This window comes from Plecotus auritus (genome assembly GCF_963455305.1).
Source record: "Plecotus auritus genome assembly, chromosome: 12".
Taxonomy (NCBI): domain Eukaryota; kingdom Metazoa; phylum Chordata; class Mammalia; order Chiroptera; family Vespertilionidae; genus Plecotus; species Plecotus auritus.
Window position 1 is genome coordinate 10,371,713 of NC_137778.1, and position 19,162 is coordinate 10,390,874.

At 43.4% G+C, this 19,162-nt stretch overlaps 1 protein-coding gene and 1 pseudogene across 2 annotated transcripts; both read left to right on the plus strand.

Moving 5' to 3' along the window:
• Window positions 1-2,867: 2,867 nt before the first annotated feature.
• IL20 (interleukin 20) lies at window positions 2,868-6,007 on the plus strand (the record flags this gene model as incomplete). The annotated part of the gene is made up of 5 exons (XM_080648419.1): window positions 2,868-3,026; window positions 3,302-3,364; window positions 3,481-3,633; window positions 4,622-4,696; window positions 5,930-6,007. The coding sequence occupies 5 exons, from the start codon at window positions 2,868-2,870 to the stop codon at window positions 6,005-6,007; spliced, it is 528 nt and encodes a 175-aa protein (XP_080504545.1).
• An 11,833-nt stretch (window positions 6,008-17,840) lies between these two features.
• On the plus strand, window positions 17,841-18,525 carry LOC308237239 (mitochondrial fission factor-like; annotated as a pseudogene). The gene is made up of 2 exons: window positions 17,841-17,871; window positions 17,966-18,525. The product of its transcript is annotated as a mitochondrial fission factor-like (transcript).
• The last annotated feature ends 637 nt before the right edge of the window (window positions 18,526-19,162 follow it).

The window sequence follows — 19,162 nt, forward strand, 5'->3', positions numbered from 1 at the left end:
CCTACTATGTTCAAGGCAAACTAACATCATTCTTTATTTAAAATGAATTAATCACTCATTATAGGTAGGTGTATAAATTAGGCTTTATTTTATTTAAATGTCAAAACAAGTTTCTGGGATATGTTTAATTACCATCATTTTGAGGCTGAAAAAACAAAATTCAGGAAGGTAAATGGACTTGCCTCAGGGACAATAGATGTAGCGTGACTAACTGATCCGGTTTACCTGTGACTTTTCCAGTTTTAAAACTAAAGTCCTGTGTCTTGGCAACTCTTTCGGTTCTGGGCAAACTGGAACAACCTACATTGATGGGAACTTGTAGAGAGGGACATGAACCCAGTTCTCTTGTCTCCGAACCCAGAGTTCTTTCAGATTTTTTGGGGTTCAGTTTATTTCTTTTTCCTACATTTGGCAGTATCTCAGGTGGACATGGATATAAAATATACCTGGCATATTGCCTGGTACATAGGAAAAATTCAGTAAGTGATGATGATTAGTGTGTTCCCAGCATATTGGAGCCTAAGGCAAGAGGAAAGATGTACACCCCAATGCATATGTTTTTATGTGCTTTATGTACATTATTTTTCCAAAACATTACAGTAGTTGAAAAATATTGAAAAATTTAAAAGTAGCTATATTAAAATTCACAACTTTATTGTAAATTTAAATATTTATTTATGCCCTATACATAATTTATTATAATTTTACTTTCTTGGTGAAGACTCATCACCTGTGTTTTCATCATATATGTACTTCTGGGGGGAAATTAATCACTAAAGATACATAAAAACATAGTGTAGCCTGGCTGGTGTGGGTCAGTGGTTGAGCGTCAACCTATGAACCAGAAGGCCATGGTTTGATTCTCTGTCAGGGCACATGCCCGGGTTGCAGGCTCAATCCCCAGTAGGGGGCATGCAGGAGGCAGCTGATCAATGATTGTCTCTCATCATTGATGTTTCTCTCTCTCTCCCTCTCCCTTCCTCTCTGAAATCAATAAAAGTGTATTTAAAAAACATATAGTGTATATTAAGTAGATAGGAGTACTCATCCTCCCTTCTGTCTTGAGTTCCAATAGGGCTCAGGTTGGCACTGCCAGATTCTGTCTTTATTTAAAATAGTGATATTTTGTTTATCATGGATTTTTCATTAATTTTGATATTAATATAAACTAAGTATATTTATAAACAAATTTAATTTATAAATATAATATTAAATATAATGATTAAAAGATTACAAGTATTATCCTATATAATAAAAGTGTAATATGCAAATCGACCAAATGGCTAAACAGTGGAATGACCATCTGGACCACCATCCGGGACCACGCTATGACACCCAATGGCACACCAGGCCAGCCAAGGAGGGTGCGATGCGATTGGTCGGGCCCGGCAACACCCCATGATCGCCTGCAGCAGGAGGCCCAGGCCATGGGCTGGCGGGGTGTGGCGGGTGGGCGGGGCCTCCCTCTTTGAAGGAAGCCCAGGTTCCGGGTACCTAAGGGAAGCTGGTGCTGGCAGCCAGGGGAAGGAAGGCCTACTCTTGCACGAATTTCGTGCATTGGGCCTCTAGTTATTTATATAATATTAAATATAACGATTAAAAGATTATTTATTTAAATCTCAATTTATTATTATTGATATTTCTGAGACTTTTGGTGCTCCCTAAAATTTTGTGCCTGAAGTAAGTGCTTCTTCACTCTAATCCCAGCCAATTATTATTTCATCGTAAAACTAAGCAAACATTACAAAGTGCCGCCCTAACCGGTTTGGCTCAGTGGATAGAGTGTCGGCCTGCAGACTGAAAGGTCCCAGGTTCGATTCCGGTCAAGGGCATGTACCTTGGTTGCGGGCACATCCCCAGTAGGAGGTGTGCAGGAGGCAGCTGATCGATGTTTCTCTCTCATCGATGTTTCTAACTCTCTATCCCTCTCTCTTCCTTTCTGTAAAAAATCAATAAAATATATTAAAAAAAAAAACACATTACAAAGTGCCACTACAGAGCAAGGCTCACCCCAAGAAGAAATCAGTTTTCTTCTGCCTTTTTCCTCTGTGTTTGAGATCATACTTGATCTTCACCAGGAGTTAAAGGGCCAGGAAAGAGTGTGCTCTTGGATTCATCCCAGTTGTGCCTAACTAAAATCTTCCTGCAGAGGACGCTGGGGAGTCAACAGCTCAGGAGGGTGGAGAAGTGTTAGGTGGACTTGGGATGATTGCCTATCAGATCTTGCCTTTCCCTGGCAGTAGAATTATTACGAAGTCATTGACTTTCTATTTGCCTTTGGGGCTGAAATAAATCTGCTATCCCCAAATAACCAATCTGATCTTAGACAAATGCCAAACAGAACTAAGCTTCTCTGCCCTGAGGTGGCCATAAAATAAAGACAATTTTCTCCAAGTGTTTTTGGTGTCTCAGCAACAGCTGAGCTACACTGGCATTCTGGAAGGGAAGATGATATACGTCAACTCACCCAAACAAGTTTTGACATTTTCCCTGAGATGTCATCCTCTATCTACTAACTACAAGTGCCTGCTGCTCCAGGCCTTACCTGCTGGGCAATGATGATGGGGTTGGGATTGGGACAGAATAAAAGAGCTGGGACCTGTAGCACCAACTCACACTCAGACTTTGAACAAGCACCTGGAAGCTACTCTTTGAGGCGGCTCAGCAGTTTTCCTTAGTAAGTTAGATGAATGCATCCGACTGTCAGAAATCAGATAAAGCTATGAGGTTTCACCCCCAAGAGACATCTGGGGAAGGCGCGTCCCTGGTGACTAGATTGGCTTCTTAAAGCATGAGATGGGAAATCAGTAAGTCATGCTCTTTCCTTTGAATTCCTAGCTCCTGTGGTTTCCAGATTCTGGCACAAGATGAAAAGTTCTTGGCTCCCCCTCTGCCTTTTCTTGGCTGTGTTTTCTCTCTTCTGGACACCTTCTGCTGGGCTAAAGACACTCCATTTGGGAAGCTGTATGATCACCACAAACCTTCAAGAAATGCAAAATGGATTTTCTCAGATAAGGGACAGAGTGGTATGTGAGGGAGGCACCCTCCCAATGTGTGGCTGCTTCTCCCTTCTCTACTTGTCTTTTTCTGTCCCCCAATAGTGTGACCATAAAAAGAGACAGGTTGGGGACTCCTTACCAGGAGGATGCATTCCCAGGAAACATCTGTAGTTCATAATTTAAAAGTGTTTTGGAAAGGGACGCTGTCCAAGGGTCATGGCAAGGAGGGGGTAAGAGGTCTCTATGTCTAAGACCCTGACAGCCATCACTGACCTGTCATTTTCTTGTCTTTTGCTGTTTAGCAAGCCAAAGATGAAATCATGGACCTCAGAATCTTGAAAACTGAGTTTTTGCAAGACACAAAGGTATGTGCTTGGCCCATAGGAGTTCTGGGAGGAAATGTAAACCAGGGGCATCTCGATCACTCTGAGTCTTGTCCCTGGACACCTTCTCCCCACCAACATACTAGTCTTCTTTGTAGCCTACAGATCAGTGCTGCCTCCTTCGCCATATACTGAGACTCTACCTGGGCACGGTATTCAAAAACTACCAGACCCCTGACCACCATATCCTCCGGAAGCTCAGCAGTCTCGCCAACTCTTTTCTTACTATCAAGAAGGACCTCCGGCTCTGTGTGAGTAAGAGTCTTGGGTAAAAAATTAATCTTAGCACACAGCTTCAATGACTTAGTAACCAAGCTCCTTTTTTACTCCCATTTAAAAGATGGAAAAACTGAGTCCAAAAGTTCTAATAGTCTGTGTTGAGCCATGTGACTAGGTAATGAGAACTCAGTTTTATTGACTTTTGGGTATATGCTCTACCTAAAAAGTCTAAAGAACTATAAAATGCTAGTTATTTGATGTTAATGACAATTATCTTTTATCCATGAAATTAAGGTGAGGTTATCTGACGGTGTGTATACTAGTACATCGGGGGTCCAGGCAGCTAGTCATTAGGCCATTGGACTCAATATCAAGATAGGGCCTCAGTAGGATCTAGGAATCCAATTCTTTCTTTCCATGGGGACTCTCTGTGAGGGGGGCAGACTAGAGGTGAATAGGGAGTACAGGCTAGATGACACTGTGATCACAAATTCCTTCATTGTTACCTGTTTCTAAAAAGAAGCAGTGAGCTCTGTATTTGAGCCTAAAAAGCTGGTTTTCTGTTCTACTGATGACTAGGTTAATGATCTCAAATGATGAGGTCTGATAAGACTTGTCTACAACAGTGGTCGGCAAACCACGACTCGCGAGCCACACGCGGCTCTTTGGCCCCTTGACTGTGGCTCTTCCCGTGTGCATGTGTGTGCGCGCCCGCACACACACACACCTTTAAAAAACACAGCCTCATTACTTTGATCTCTGTGATGTAAAATACCACGGCCTGGGCGAGTCTATTTTGAAGAAGTGGCATTAGAAGAAGTTTAAGTTTAAAAAATTTGGCTCTCAAAAGAAATTTCAATCGTTGTACTGTTGATATTTGGCTCTGTTGACTGAGTTTGCTGACCACTGGTCTACGAGAAAGGAGTACCTATATAAAGAGTAGAATTCCCACCTACTTCTTGTTAATGGCAGATAAGCAGAATATTTATAAAACCTATCATTCTTTGGTCTTCTTTTCAGCATGCCCATATGACATGCCTTTGTGGGGAGGAAGCAGTGGAGAAATTCAACCAGATTCTGAGTCACTTCAAAGAGGTATATGCAATTTTGGCCTTGGTTGGGATGAGTGTGTTTTTTAGAACTGAGATCATAAATGAGTGGGATGGGTATTCATACTGGGAGAAATCCTGTAGCCCTCAGGTTAATAGCTCTCTGAAGTCATGTGGCCTGTCCCTCTGCTGTACCCCAGGAACACCCAAGTGGGCTTTAGAAGGGTGCTTTCTCTGAAAAATGCTTTAAGAATGAAAAGGGAATGGCCTTTTAAAAACACATCTTCCAGGTGCACGAACAAGAGGCTATAGTCTTCCAACCATGCATGCACTCATGCACGCCCTCAAAAACAGTCACTCACAATTTCACTGGTGCCCACCCCATGCTGTTTCTCACCTCACACCTTTGCACATCTGCCAGGAAGGCCTGGAGTCCACGCCTCACTGACTAATTCTACGCATCCTTTAAGACGCAGCCTACACATCACCTCTAAGGAGGTACTGCTACCTCTCTGAGTTAAGTGCTGCTACTGTTGTCCTGTGTGGATTCCATCATTTATTCACCACACTACATTTTTAAAAAATATATTTTTATTGATTCCAGAAAGGAAGGGAGAGGGAGAGAGTGATAGAAGCATCAATGATGAGAGAGAATCATTGATCTGCTGCCTCCTGCACACCTCACACTGGGGATTAAGCCTGCATGTGCCCTGACCGGGAATCGAACAGTGACCTCCTGGTTCATAGGTCGACACTCAACCACTGAGCCATGCCGCCTGGGCACCACACTGCATTTTAACTGCCTACTTCTGCTTGTCTCCCGCACTAGACTGTAAAGGCCCTGTGGGTAGTGGATGTACAAATCATCTCTGGATCCCGAGCCAGCCCAGTGCTTAGCACAATACATATTTGTTCAATTGAAGTATGCAGAGTAAGCAACCCGTGTTCATGTGTGCACACGCCCGCATACACACACACCTTTAAAAAACACAGCCTCATTACTTTGATCTCTGTGATGCAAGAGGCTTGGGCTATAGTCCTAATTCTGCTACCCCTTTGGGCCTTAGTTTCCCTATTTAAGACCAGGGTGATGGACTCAATGATGTTCCTTTCTCTTGTGAGATCTTGAAGTTCCATAACCTCTTTCAAGCTCTTCCATCTTGAAAAGAATGCTCTGCTTGTGATCCCCAACAGAACTGCCAATGAAAAAAGAGGATTAATTTTGGGGCACATGCTGTCTCGTTTTTATTTGCTCATTACATAACGGTGTGTCTTTCAGCTTAAACTTCAGGAAGTGGTGGTGAAAGCTGTGGGAGAGCTAGACATTCTCCTGCAATGGATGGAGGAGGCAAGATAGGAACAAAGTGATGATACCGCTGACAGTACTTCCGGCTGAGTCCAGTCCTGAGAACTGTGGAGACATGACCCCAAACCACCATCTCTTTGCTTCATCATTTAGTGCTGGTCACTGTGTATATTATTTATTTAATATTTATTTCCTTATTGTGGTTGTTTTCATTTCTTAATCTACACCATGGGTTTATAAGATTTTAGTGATGTCGTTTGTACTGTTGGATATATTTATTTGTTAATTAATTAATTTATTTCTGCTATTTAATCTATTTATTTTTGTACTTGTGCATGTCTTTAAAAATTCCTAGATAATATTTATGACTAGGGCACATTATATGTTTTCAAACAGTGAACAAACTGTGACTTCTGGACGAGTGGCTGGGGTGTGTAGTCACTTTTATTAAATTAAGGACATATTTACTGACTGCTACAATGGTTTTGTAAATGGAAACAATGGTTACTAAGTGGGAGCTGTGGAAGAAGTTCCAATGAAAAATTACAGATGTGCCTCACAATTACTGACCACCCCACCAACTCCCCACCCCATACTTGTGTATCTTCCAGCTGTGCTGTGGAATCCTGTATGATAAAATTGTATTCCACGAATAAAATTTCCTTTGCATGATATTTGGTTGGTGTTGAAAAATGCTTCAGGAACAGAAACAACAATGGGGATGAGCTTGAATCTCCTATTGTCTAGGGACCACTTGCGCCTTTGGGGAAGAAGAATGAAAGTGGGGACCCAGGACTTCTCTCTCCTACGGAATACCTTCCCAGATCTTATCTCTTCGTTCACTCACATCTCTGATCTCATGATTCTACCCTCCACATGAAGTGACTGTGACTGGGGGAGGGGCTTTAGCCATCCTAACTTTCACCTTATTGGCTTGAGCAATGTCCTCTCTGTACCTCGGTTTTCTTCCTTATTTCAGGTTCCCACATGCTTGAGTCAGAGATCTTGATTACACCACAAATTACAATGGGCACAAGTTTCCATTATAGGTTAAGAGTACACACATGCAGAGGACAGTGCCTGAGCCTCGCTCAGGAAAGTGCATGAGCCCTCTTTTGAGGCCGTCCCTTTTTGGGTTCTGTCCACTCCAGGATCTAGATTATACCTGGATCAAGTATTTGTCTTCATGACCAACTAGTAAATGAGTGTTCTCTTTCCAGGCCCCTTTCAGGGTGACCTTCCCTGAGCTGTAAGGAGCCAGAAGCCTGGCCTGGGCTGCTTGCATCCTTTCTCCCCACCTTACTCTGAAAGGAACCGGAAGCTTAGCAGTTCAGTTTTTCCAATTTCAGAAACAGCAGACTGATGCTGATGCCCTGGCTCCTAGAGAGAGCTTGGCTAACTACGTCTGGTTTCTGCTCCAAGCCCTCAGCCTGAGACCTAGTTTGTTTAAATTACTTTACTAGTTTTTTTTTCCCCCTCTCATTATACAATTAGCAACTACCCAATACAGAAAATTTGAAAAATACAGAGAAATATAAAGAAAAAAAATAGAATCATGCATTAGTTTACTGTACATACTCAACCATTTTTTTGTCTTTTCTTTAAAAAAAAAAGTCTTTATTGACTTCAGAGATAGGAAGGAAGAGGGAGAAAGAGATAGAACTATCAATGATGAGAAAGAATTATCGATCGGCTGCCTCCTACACACCCCTACTGTGGATTAGGCCAGCAACCCGGGCATATATCCCTACTGGGAATTGAACCATGACCTCTTGGTTCATAGGTCAATGCTTAACCACTGAGCCACGGCATTTGGGCAAGAGAAAGTCTTTTATGCTCCTCTGAAAACAAGGCATCTTCTGCTTTCATGCTCCCCATTATAATCACCTATTTTCTGAGATTTTACCTATCACCCTTCTTCTATCAGATTTTCTAGTCACGTCTCTTGGTTTTCTCTGACTAGTCTGACAAAAACTTAGCTACAACTCTCAAGAAAGAGTGGAGAAGTCAACTTCACTGAAGTCAGTGTTAAAATTAGAAACACCACCTCTAAGAGACATTGGATATGAAGGAGGAGGCTGGTTTTACCTGCCAATGGTGTGAGTCTTCCAGATGGGTGTGTCTGAGGTTGGCTCACAGAGGTGAGAACAAAGCTCCTTTATTTGTTTTCCTGGGCCTTGCCAACAGGAGGCAGCAGAACAAATGGTGAGAGAATGACTCCGCTATTTCACTGGAAGGTTGGGAGGAGAAAAGGTGACACTCTCTGTTCAGCCCAATTGTCAGGAGCAGTGAGTCAGGCCTTAACTGGAAGAGGCGGGACAGGCAGGAAGCTGTGGATTACAACGGGGAGCAATAACCCCTTTCAGAGGGTATTGCTTTACTACATGTTAGAAACTAGGGGAGGAACGTTCAGATCGCTTTACAGTAACTCGGGTTCAGAGCTAACTAGAAGCGGGGCATCCTGTGTGATTGGTTAGGGGTGCACATTTGGCTGTCTCCTGTTCATGCTAAGTTGGAAGTGGGGACAAAAATCAGGGAGGCTGTCAGCGAGTAATCAAGTTCTGGCCATTTGGGGCCTGATTGCTACGGAAGTTGTGATTTGGCTTCCCAGGCTGGTTGCTGCAGACTGTGGATCAGAGTTCTTTTTTTATATATGGACTAGCCGTTGTCCGTTTGTGTATTCAGAGAGGGAAAGCCAAAGGTTACATCGTGAGTGACGGCAGAGTTGGCACTGAAACTCAGGCTCCTATACCTCCAGGACATTAAACCTCAAGTCAATGCAAGAAGAAACACAAGTCATCCTGATTGGAAATGAAGAAGTAAAACTACCTTTATTCAGAGGTGACATGCTCATTGAGGTGGGAACATTTGATGGAATTTACAAAAAGCTACTAGAACTATTAAGGAAGCTCCATTTAGTAGCAGAATATAAGCTTGAGATACACAGATCAATTGTAATTCCATTTACCACAACATTTTTAAAAAAGACTATTTATAATAGTATTGAAAATTTTACATACTTGGGTATAAATTAGGGACAAAAGATGTGAAAGGTATCTCCACATTAGAAACTGTAAACCGTTGTTGGGAGCAATGAAAGATGATAGAATAATGAAGAGCTTTACTGCCATATTCGTGGGTTGGAAGTCTCAGTATTACCAAGATGTCCATCCTCTCTAAACTGATCGACAAATTCCATGCAATCACAATAAAAACTTCAGCAACCTTATTAAGGTAGAAATGAACAAATTCACTTTAAAACTCATATTAAAACGCAACAGACCTAAAATAGCCAAAATAACTTTGACAAAGAACCAAACTGGAGGATTAATATTTGATTTTTAAGATTTATATAAGACTATGGCAATCAAGAAAGTGTGGTATTAGTGTAAAAATAGATCAATCAGTGGAACATAACAAAGTCCAGGAAAAGACCCACACATGTATGGGCAATTGGTTTTTCACAAAGGTGCAAAGGTGATTCAGTGGAGCTAGAATAACCTTTTCAAGAAATGGTGCTGAAATAATTAGATAGCATAGGAGGCAAAAATGAATGAACCCATACCTTATTCCATATGTAAAAATTAACTCAAAATGGATCATGAATCTACTGGTAAATGTATAATCTATACCAGCCGTGGGCAAACTACGGCCCGCGGGCCGGATCCGGCCCGTTCAGCTGTTCTATCCGGCCCGCGGAGCCGAAAGAGTGGAGGGTTCTCTTGCTCTCCCCTCCGCTCCTTCACCAGCAGCAGTGTTAACATGGTAACGTCAGGAAACACAGCCGCAGCTCCTTCTTCTGAGTGGGCAGATTTATATTCGCCCATTCAGTAGAAGGAACAACCTCTCAATCTTCCAGAGGCTTCTTGTAATGCCCGCGGACGCGTCTCCCGACATCACCCTGGGAATGCGTAGACATGTTATCGTGGTGATGTAGGGAGACACGCCCCTGGAGAGCACAGTATCAGAGCACAGTTTGAAATGAATAAAACTATTGAAATAAAAAAAAAAAAGACCATACCCTTTTATGTAATGATGTTTACTTTGAATTTATATTAGTTCACACAAACACTCCATCCATGCTTTTGTTCCGGCCCTCCGGTCCAGTTTAAGAACCCATTGTGGCCCTCGAGTCAAAAAGTTTGCCCACCCCTGATCTATACTATAAAACCTCTCAAAGAAAACCTGAGCAGGAGTCAGAGAGAAACTTCAGTGTGAGAGAGACACATCAATTAGTTGCCTCCCACAAGACTGAGTCTGCAACCGAAGTACAAGCCCTTGACCGAAATCAAACCTGGGACCGTTCAGTCCGCAGTCTGTCCACTGAGCCAAACAGCTAGGGGTCCTCCTCCTCCTTAAGGCATCTGGCCTCAGCAGGATCCAGCCAGTGTTCCTGGGCTGAAGGGGGCGGGGGTGGCTGCTTCTGGGCTCCAGGGTGCTGTGACAGTGGCTGCTGGGGAGCAAGTAGAGGCTGCCAGCCCCCCTCCCCCCCGCATGGCTGCTGCCCATCAGAAGGAAAACTCTGCCCCTGCCCTTGCAGGGCCCAGTCCCCATATATGAGCGCCCTGGGATTCCCCCAGATGAGTGTCTATGCCACCAGCTTCTACCTGGAAGGCTGTTGGGGAGCAGGAAATGCACCCATAGCTGAAGAGTGATGGAAACTCCCGGAAGGTTCCCCCAGTGCCTTGGCTGGAGTCTCCAGGTCGGGAGAGGCCACATCTCCAGGACACCAGCGTGCCCCCAGAGGAGTGCTGGCCTAGAAGCATGCTCCGCCACCCAGGAGAATCGGTCCGCAAAGCTCTGGAGAGTTTTGATGCAGGAGCCACGTGGGGGGGGGGGGGGTGCGGGGAGAGGGAAGGCCCTGGAGGCCATGGTGGGGGGAGGAGGGGGAGGAGGGGGAGGAGGGGGAGGGAATGCACCCTGGCAGGATCTGGGAGCCGCAGTGTCTCCCTCTGGACGGGGCCTCCTCTGGGGGACCTTTGATTGTCTACCTCTCCGGTTCTGAAACCATACCTGGATTCTGGACTGAGGAATCTGAATTTGCTTGGCTAGTTCTTCTCGGACAGTGATGTCTGGGTATGGGTCCTTTTCAAAGGCCTCGATAAGAACCTGAAGTTGTTTTTTTGCTGAACTTGGTCCTCTTGCACCTCCCGCTTCCTCCGGGCCTGTTGGCGGCCATGTCCTAAGGCACCTACCCACCAACAAGGACTCAGGCGGGAACTGCCTTCCAACTGGAGTCTGGTAGGGAAGTCTGCTTCCCTTTAAATACAGTTGGAACTAATGGAGGAATGTAAAGAAGATTATGTGAAAGTAAGAGGAAGTAAGGCGGGGAAATCTCTAGAATGGCATTACAGGATAGCTAAAATTATGTGCTCACTTGAGGGTGGTTAACTTATGAGGGGTCTAAAAAAAGAGGCATTTCAAAGGTGTGTTAATCCATGGACACAGACAATAGGATGATGAAGACCTGGGGCAGGGGGTGGGGGCAGGCTAGAAGGGTTCAATGGGGAAAAAGGGGACTCTAATACTTTCAGCAATAAAGATTTAATAAAATAAAACAACAACAACAAAGAAAAAAAGAAAACCTGAGCAAAAACATTTGTGACTTGGAGTTAGCCAAATATTTCTGAGATATGACACCAAAAGCAGAGGCTATAGAAGAAACAAATTGATTATTTGAGCTTCATTAAAGTGAAACTCTTCTTCTCTTCAAAAGACAGGCCATCGTCTGGGTGTAAGTATTTGCAAATCCTGCATATGATAAGGAACTAGAGTCCAGAAAATATAATGAATACTCACAACTCAGTTACGTTCCACCTCCTATCAAAGTGATTTAGAGTGGCTTATAAAGATACATGCAATACAACAAGATGTAAGGAAACTAGGGGAAACCCTTGGAACACAGATGCATGAAGTTGAACTAAGATTGTTCCACAAAGGACAGATGATAAGGTTCTGAATCGTAAGTTGTTAGAAGGATTAGTATTTGGCTCTGAACTTTTCAGAGTCTGGAACAAAGAGGAAAACTACGGAATTCACTGAGCATGTCTTCGAGGTTGTCTCACTCAGACTTTACAGACCTGCGTGGTAGGTCTGTCTTTCCTTCCAGTGGCAGAGTCCAGTGATTTTTCTGCAGCTGCTGGGGAGCTGGTGAATGCGCAGAAGGATTTTCCTCTTCACTCGTTTGCATGAAGGATGTTTTTTATTTCATTTTATTATTGATTTCAGAGAGGAAGGGAGAGGGAGAGAGAGAGAGAAACATCAATGATGTGAGAGAATCATTGATAGGCTACTTTCTGCACACACCCTACTGGAGATTGAGCCTGCAACCTGAGCATGTGCCCTGCCTGGGAATCGAACCGTGAGCTCCTGGTTCATAGGCCGACGCTCAACTGCTGAGCCACAACGACTGGGCTGAAGGAGGATTTTAAATGAAACTTAAAAAAACACCCCACACCTGTTTGAAGATATTGGAGAGATAGCAAGACAGGCATAATTACAGGGTCGAGATATGGGAGCCGGAATCCAGAGAAGTGAGCCTAGCGTGGGGGACAGCTTTTCCCTGAGGGAAGTTATCTAAATTCAGGAAAGTTGATAATAGGTTGGGAGACTGAGAAGATGTGCAGAACTTTCCACAGATTTACAGGATCGGGGCAACAACAATCAGTGTTCAGAGCCTGCTGAAGGGGGCCCTAGTAACCTCCCAGACAAGCTTCTGGTTGAGATCCCAAAGTGCTACACCCTGGCAGTCATGGTCATCCCTGAACATGCCCGCCCCAGTTGTGGGCTCGGTCCCCAGTAGGGGGCGTGCAGGAGGCAGCCGATTAATGATTCTCATCATTGATGTTTCTCTCTCCCCCCCCCTCCTTTCCTCTCTGAAATCAATAAAAACATATTTAAAAAACTGTGGAAGTACTTTGTAAAGTACTACACAACGCTCTGGCTTTTGGACTTAGAGCTGAGAGCTGCCCCTAAGCCCCCAACCCTCATGACATGTGGATTCTGGTCTCATGCTACCAGAAGCTGCCCCAAACCAATCACTATGGAGGCACATGGACACCCTGGGCCAAGAATTGCTCTGAATGTAAACTGGGAAAGCTGTTTCACTGAACTCTGTAATCCTTTGGGCCCAAACACCCTATAAAGGGAGAATGTGATTTTGTAACATCTTTTGGCTGCAGCAAGTTGGCACCAAGACCTGGTGAGGAGAGTCCCATTCTCATCATCACTGGGCAGCTGTTGGACCTTGCAGCAGCTGGCTCGCCAGCCCTGATGGCTAAGGTCGGTTCACAGGTACACCTATGGAGACACTCTTTTGGGATTCTCAAAAACACTCGAGGAAGTAAACTCTTCAAGAGCCTGCTCTGTTTACATGAGCAGATGGGGCTTCAGAATTTTGAGATTTTTAATTTGTAATCACAGGCTACTACAACCTGGACATTCAGGCCATACCATTCCATATTATTATTATTTTATTGTGGGAAAGCAGAATTAACCAGGGTTAAGCAATTTGATCTACTTTCTTATGGGACCATCTCTCTGGCCTGGGAAAAGGGCTGGTGACTTTTCCAGGAGTTAAACACTCCACAACAAGAAATGCCTTCTCTTTAACTTCATGAGCAATATCCAAGAGGATATTTTTTGGAATTTAAAGGCAGAGTCTATGAGGAGAGCCCTGCCCACTGTGGCCGGAAGCAGCATCTACTCTTCATCAGTCCTTTGACTTTTGAAGATTCCCTGGATTTGATCATTTACTTGTGGGCAAAGCCTGGAGATGAGGAGAAAAAAAAAAGGTTAGGTGGTTAGGTAAGCCTTATCAGGATCAAAATCTCTAGTTTCTCAAGCTCAGACATATCAGGCCTTAGCCTGACTTCCTTTGCCAGTTTTAAGATCCATACTAAGTAAGTATGTGTGGTGGAGTGTGTATGCTTGTGTGTGTGTGTGTGGCGGGGGCGGGGGTGGGGGTAGGGGCTGTTGGCTTGTTCAAAACATTTTATTGGCATCTGCTAGGAGAAGGGTCCTTTCCATTTCCCCTTCCAAGAGCACAGACTCTCTCTGGTAGGTAGGGTGTCAGACTCCCATCCATCATCCAGTCTGGAGCTGTTGTCCCCATTATGTGACTCCCGAGTGTGCTCCAGTTGCTGGATCTCAAAGTGGTCGGCCTCATGCCATAACCTGACCTCATCCTGCTGAATGCATTGTTTACATTGTGTTCAAGGAGAAAGCAGTGCTTTCCATCAAAGAAGGATTCTGAGAATCTCTGTGATTACGAGTTGTCTAAATAGCATATTGAATCACAGTTTTGCCTATAGCAAAATTGAATTCATTATCTGAGGTTGGAAAGGGATTTTAAAGGGCATTAAATCCCTCTCCCCACAACATTCCTTATGTATTAGTCAGGTTGGACTAAGTTATGCTGCAGTAACAAAACAATATCTCGATCTCTTTCAGTGGCTGATTACAAGAGAAGTTATTTCTCACTTATTTTACATGTCCAGTACATGTTAGCATGGGGGCTCTGCTCATCTCGGATACTCAGAAACCCAGACTGATGGAAATCCTTCCACCTATAATGCTGCCATCTCAACACCAACAGGATATGACAACATGTCTTAAATCCTTCCACTTGCAATGACACATGTTTCTTCCACTTAGATTTAACTGGTCAGAATGGTCACATGGCCATGCCTAACTTCAATGGGGCAAGGAAGTACAGTTTTCCTGTGTTCCATGAAGAGAAAATGTGAGGAACAGTTGGGATGTCTACCATATTTTCAAGGGGAAAATCCAACCTAAAATACTTTCTGTTTCTTTGCTCTTTCAGGACCTTACTCAGAGAGACAGAGAGAAAGGAGGGAGAGGAGGAGAAGGAGGAGGAGGAGGAGGAGGAGGAAGAAAAGGAGGAGGAGGAGAGGAAAAGGAGGAGGAGGAGGAGGAGAGGAAGAAGAAGAAAAGAGAAGAGGAGAAAGGAAGAGAGAGAAGGAGGGGAGAGAGAAGGGGTGGGGTAGAGAAGGCTGGCAAGGGAAGAGATAAGATTTAGTGCCATACCCCTGCTTGTGTGGCTCAATTGATTGTAATAGGTAAATTGTATCCTTTTAGGAGTCTAGTAATGTCCTAGAACATAAAAGTAATTCATTCACATATTGGGTCAGAGTGAAATCTCTAGAAAATTTAATATTATTTAAATCAGCTTTTAGTATCTAAGAGAAATAGGTGTGATTCTGTATATCCATGTAAACTCGTAATCTTCTCAGGTGAAAGCAAAGAGGTACTTCTTTTTTTCAGAAATGCTGAAAAAGGCATTACATAAATCTATTATTGACAAATATTGGCAGTCCACAGGAATAGCAAATAATTGGTTATGTAAATTTTGAATAACAGGATGTTTGAGAAGACTTATAGCTATGAGATTGTGTACAAATCTTCCATCCTTTCCTATTGAGTTTCTTTACTACAAAGAGAGGAGAATTACAGGAGCTCATACATGGAATTTTAAGCCCCTTTTAAAAAGTGATCTTGTGTATTGGGCTTAGTTTCAGCTCATGCATAAAGTTATATTGGCGACTGGAAAAGGCCTGAAGTTGCATTGGAATGCCCTGTAACAAATGTTAAGTTCCTCTTGTGGAGAAATGTTTCTTTAAAAATCAATATTTTCCCAATTTGGTCAGTATCTTATTTGTTTACTTCTAAATACATTTCGCTTTTCTGGGAAAAGGATGTATAAACATCATTAGGTTTAAGAAAATCTTGCCTTATCAAGTGAGTTGGGGCATATTTGATTAGCAAAAATATATATTGCCCCATAACATCCCCTAGTTGGAAGGGAACAGGTTCTGATTTAAAAACAGACATTGGTTGATTAGATATCCCTACCATTTGTACAGAAGATTCCCTCTGGGGCAACTTAGTTGGGTGTGCATGTCCCCAGATGAGTCACGTAATTAATTACTTGGGTTGGAATTCCCTGTGGGGCTCCTGCACGTCATGGGGCATGCCCCCTGACAGCTCCACAAAGATTCTTAGTCACCTAAGAATACCCGAGACTCAGGCTGGAGGACAGGCCCCCTGTCTTCAGAGACAAGTGAGCTCAGGCTCTCATTTATCCAGCAAAAGGTATTTGTTCAGACTCTCAGAAAGCGATTCCAATTAAAAAGCCAAAGTTAAAAACCAGGCACCCATTTTCCTCTCGTCATGCCTTCGCTTGGGTTCTGTCAACCCTTAACCCTTAGTTCCACCTTGAGGATTAAAAACAAAAACAAAGAACAGCTCAAATAAAATCAGGATCTCATACCTTAAATCAGGGAAATGAATATTGAGAAAGGAATTTTATGTCTAAACGCCAGAACCTAACTATGGGAATGTGCTTACCTCCTACTGGTTCCAGGGGTGTGGATCGTCCAGCCATATAAGGCCTACGAAATCATTTGGTCTGGCCCTGCCAAGGCATTAGGGGTGAGCTAATTAAATGTTCGATTAAATATAGCAGGCTAATTTTTAAGTTGATAATTTTGTATCGTCTGCAAATGATGTTATAAATATCCAAACAGTCTTTGACAGAAAAAAAGCTTCCCACCCTGCCTAATCCAACAAGGACTACTAAGGATATTAATTCAGATAGAAGCTGAAATGGCTCTAAAAACAAGGCCCTCTATAACCATTGCTGAGGCACAGGAAATTTAGTTATAAAACTCGCACCTTAAGACCTCCTCCAACCTCCTCAAACCCTGGCCAGTGTGGCTCAGTTGGTTGGGCATCGTCCCATGCACCCAAGTTTTGGGCTCAATCCCTGGTAGAAGGCGTGCAGGAGGCAGCCCATAGATGTTGCGCTCTCACATCAATGTCCTTCTCTCTATATCCCTCTCCCTTCCCCTCTCTCTCTCTAGAGAAAAACAAAACAATTAACTATTCTTTAAAAACAAACAAACAAATAAAAAAGCAACCCCCCAAAAAACAAACAAACAAACAAAAAACCCCCACACCAAAACTCACCCAGGTTCACCTGATGCCAAACAAAGAGCCAATGGAACACAATGGCCCCTGCTAGTACCTAGCACGGGTCTGGGTCTGCAAGGTGGTCCAAATAAATGTCAACGTAAGACATGTCCAAATCTGTAAGAATTTTATGAGTGTGCCCTAGCTGGTTTGGCTCAGTGGATGGAACGTCGGCCTGCAGACTGAGGGGTCCCAGGTTCGATTCCGATCAAGGGCATGTACCTTGGTTGCAGGCACATCCCCATGTGCAGGAGGCAGCTGATCGATGTTTCTCTCTCATCGGTGTTTCTAACTCTCTATCCCTCTCCCTTCCTCTCTGTAAAAAAATCAATAAAATATATTTTTTAAAAAAAGAATTTTATGAGTTTATTTTATCTAAACTGACCACAATTGCTGGGAAGCAAAATCTCAAAGGATTAAGAAAATGCATCCCCAAATGGAAGTTTTACCACTTATTTTAGACATCAGAGTCAAAGGGGAAGATGTGAAAAAAGGGTTCCATGAAGTCCACTGGTGATAGTAGATTATGGAGGCAGGAGAAAGCAAAGTGGGGAAACCTCTGGGATTGAATAAAAAGTGAAAGCAATAGACAAATGCTTCTTTTACATAGGGGGGTACACAGGATAGTAACCAGTTAACGGCATGGTGATTGTGCTATGAGGGGTCTGGAAAAAAAGGAATTCCTTGATATTTGAGAGGTATGTTACCAGGTATGTTATCTTAGATGCAAAAAGACAACCGACAGGCTCAGTTAAGGTGAAGATTGACCTTCGTTAGGGAAAAATACCTCCCTAGCACACGACTACCCTCCTCGAACTGCTTTTAGTTAGAAAGTTTTCATTTCTGACCATCCTATGTGGTTACTTTAGGTCTCTGAGTTTGTACGGCCACCATGCAGGCCTCACCTGAGCTTGTGAGGTTTAGTAAGTGGCCCTTTTTGCGTCCACAGGTGTTAGTCAGCAAATGAGGGTCCTGGAAGAAGTAAGGGTAGCCCCATCAAATGCTGCCCCGGAACAGAAGTTCTAAGAAGAGTTCCAAATGCTGGTGTGATTATGCAAGTTTCGGAGAGGATTGTCATAGCAGGAAATAATGAAGACATTTCATTTTCAAGACCAGCAGATCTTTACCTCATTCAGTCAACTTCCCTTAAATGTCTGTCACTACAAACACCTCCTGTCCTTATGCTAAGTGAAAGAGCACTAGACGTTCTGGATTTAGAAAGACCTCCTCAACCCCTCAAGATGAAGAAATCCGTGCAGTTGGCAGGCTGAAAAGAGAGCGCTCTACGAGGGAAAATGCTGTTGGCCAAATTGTAGCAATTCTACCACTGCCACTTCTAATCTCATCATGACAGTGTCAGGTGTGGCATTTCAAACATAGAGGCAATGGGTGAAGGAACTTCAGATGACATGAGTGTGGGAGATGCAGTTTCTTTAAGAAGACAGATAATCACATGAAATCGATGCCTACAACTTCTAGAAGATGATAATAAAGAACATGCTAAAAGCGAGGTGGGCATGTACTGTATTCAATTACTGGAGCATTCTGGCTGCTGCTGCCTCTGGTTTTGCTGCTAGAGGTAACCTCAGCTCTCAAAAAAATATTGTCTCAACATCTGCAAATATAAAGAATTAGCAAACTTCTTTGTTTCTGTGGCTGCGTTATAGTCCATGCTCTGAAAATGAACTTCTTCCAGAAAGGGATGGGGGAAGACTCATAGGTGCAGAAGTAAAGGTATATTGTGTCACTTACTGCATTCACTTTTAACCAGTTCTGCAATAACACCTACTTACATTATCCCTTTGCACGTTTTGTAAATAGGCTCTAATTTGTTTTTTAAAAGGGATTAAATTTGTTTTTTCTTCATCAGTCTGTACAAGTACTTCTCGGAATGGGAGAGGGGTAGAGAATGGATTTAGACAAGTATCTGTAAAAGAAAACTACTTGATTTCTCGAACACCATTCAACAGTTTTGTTAATAGAAATGTTTGCATCCACATTTCAACATTAATACTTCTGAAGTCATGGTCTGGTGTCAGAATTAATGAAGTCAGGTCACTTCACGTTTCATTAAGAGAATTCTTGCCGAAACCGGTTTGGCTCAGTGGATAGAGCATCGGCCTGCGGACTGAAGGGTCCCGGGTTCGATTCCGGTCAAGGGCATGTACCTTGGTTGCGGGCATATCCCCAGTGGGGAGTGTGCAGGAGGCAGCT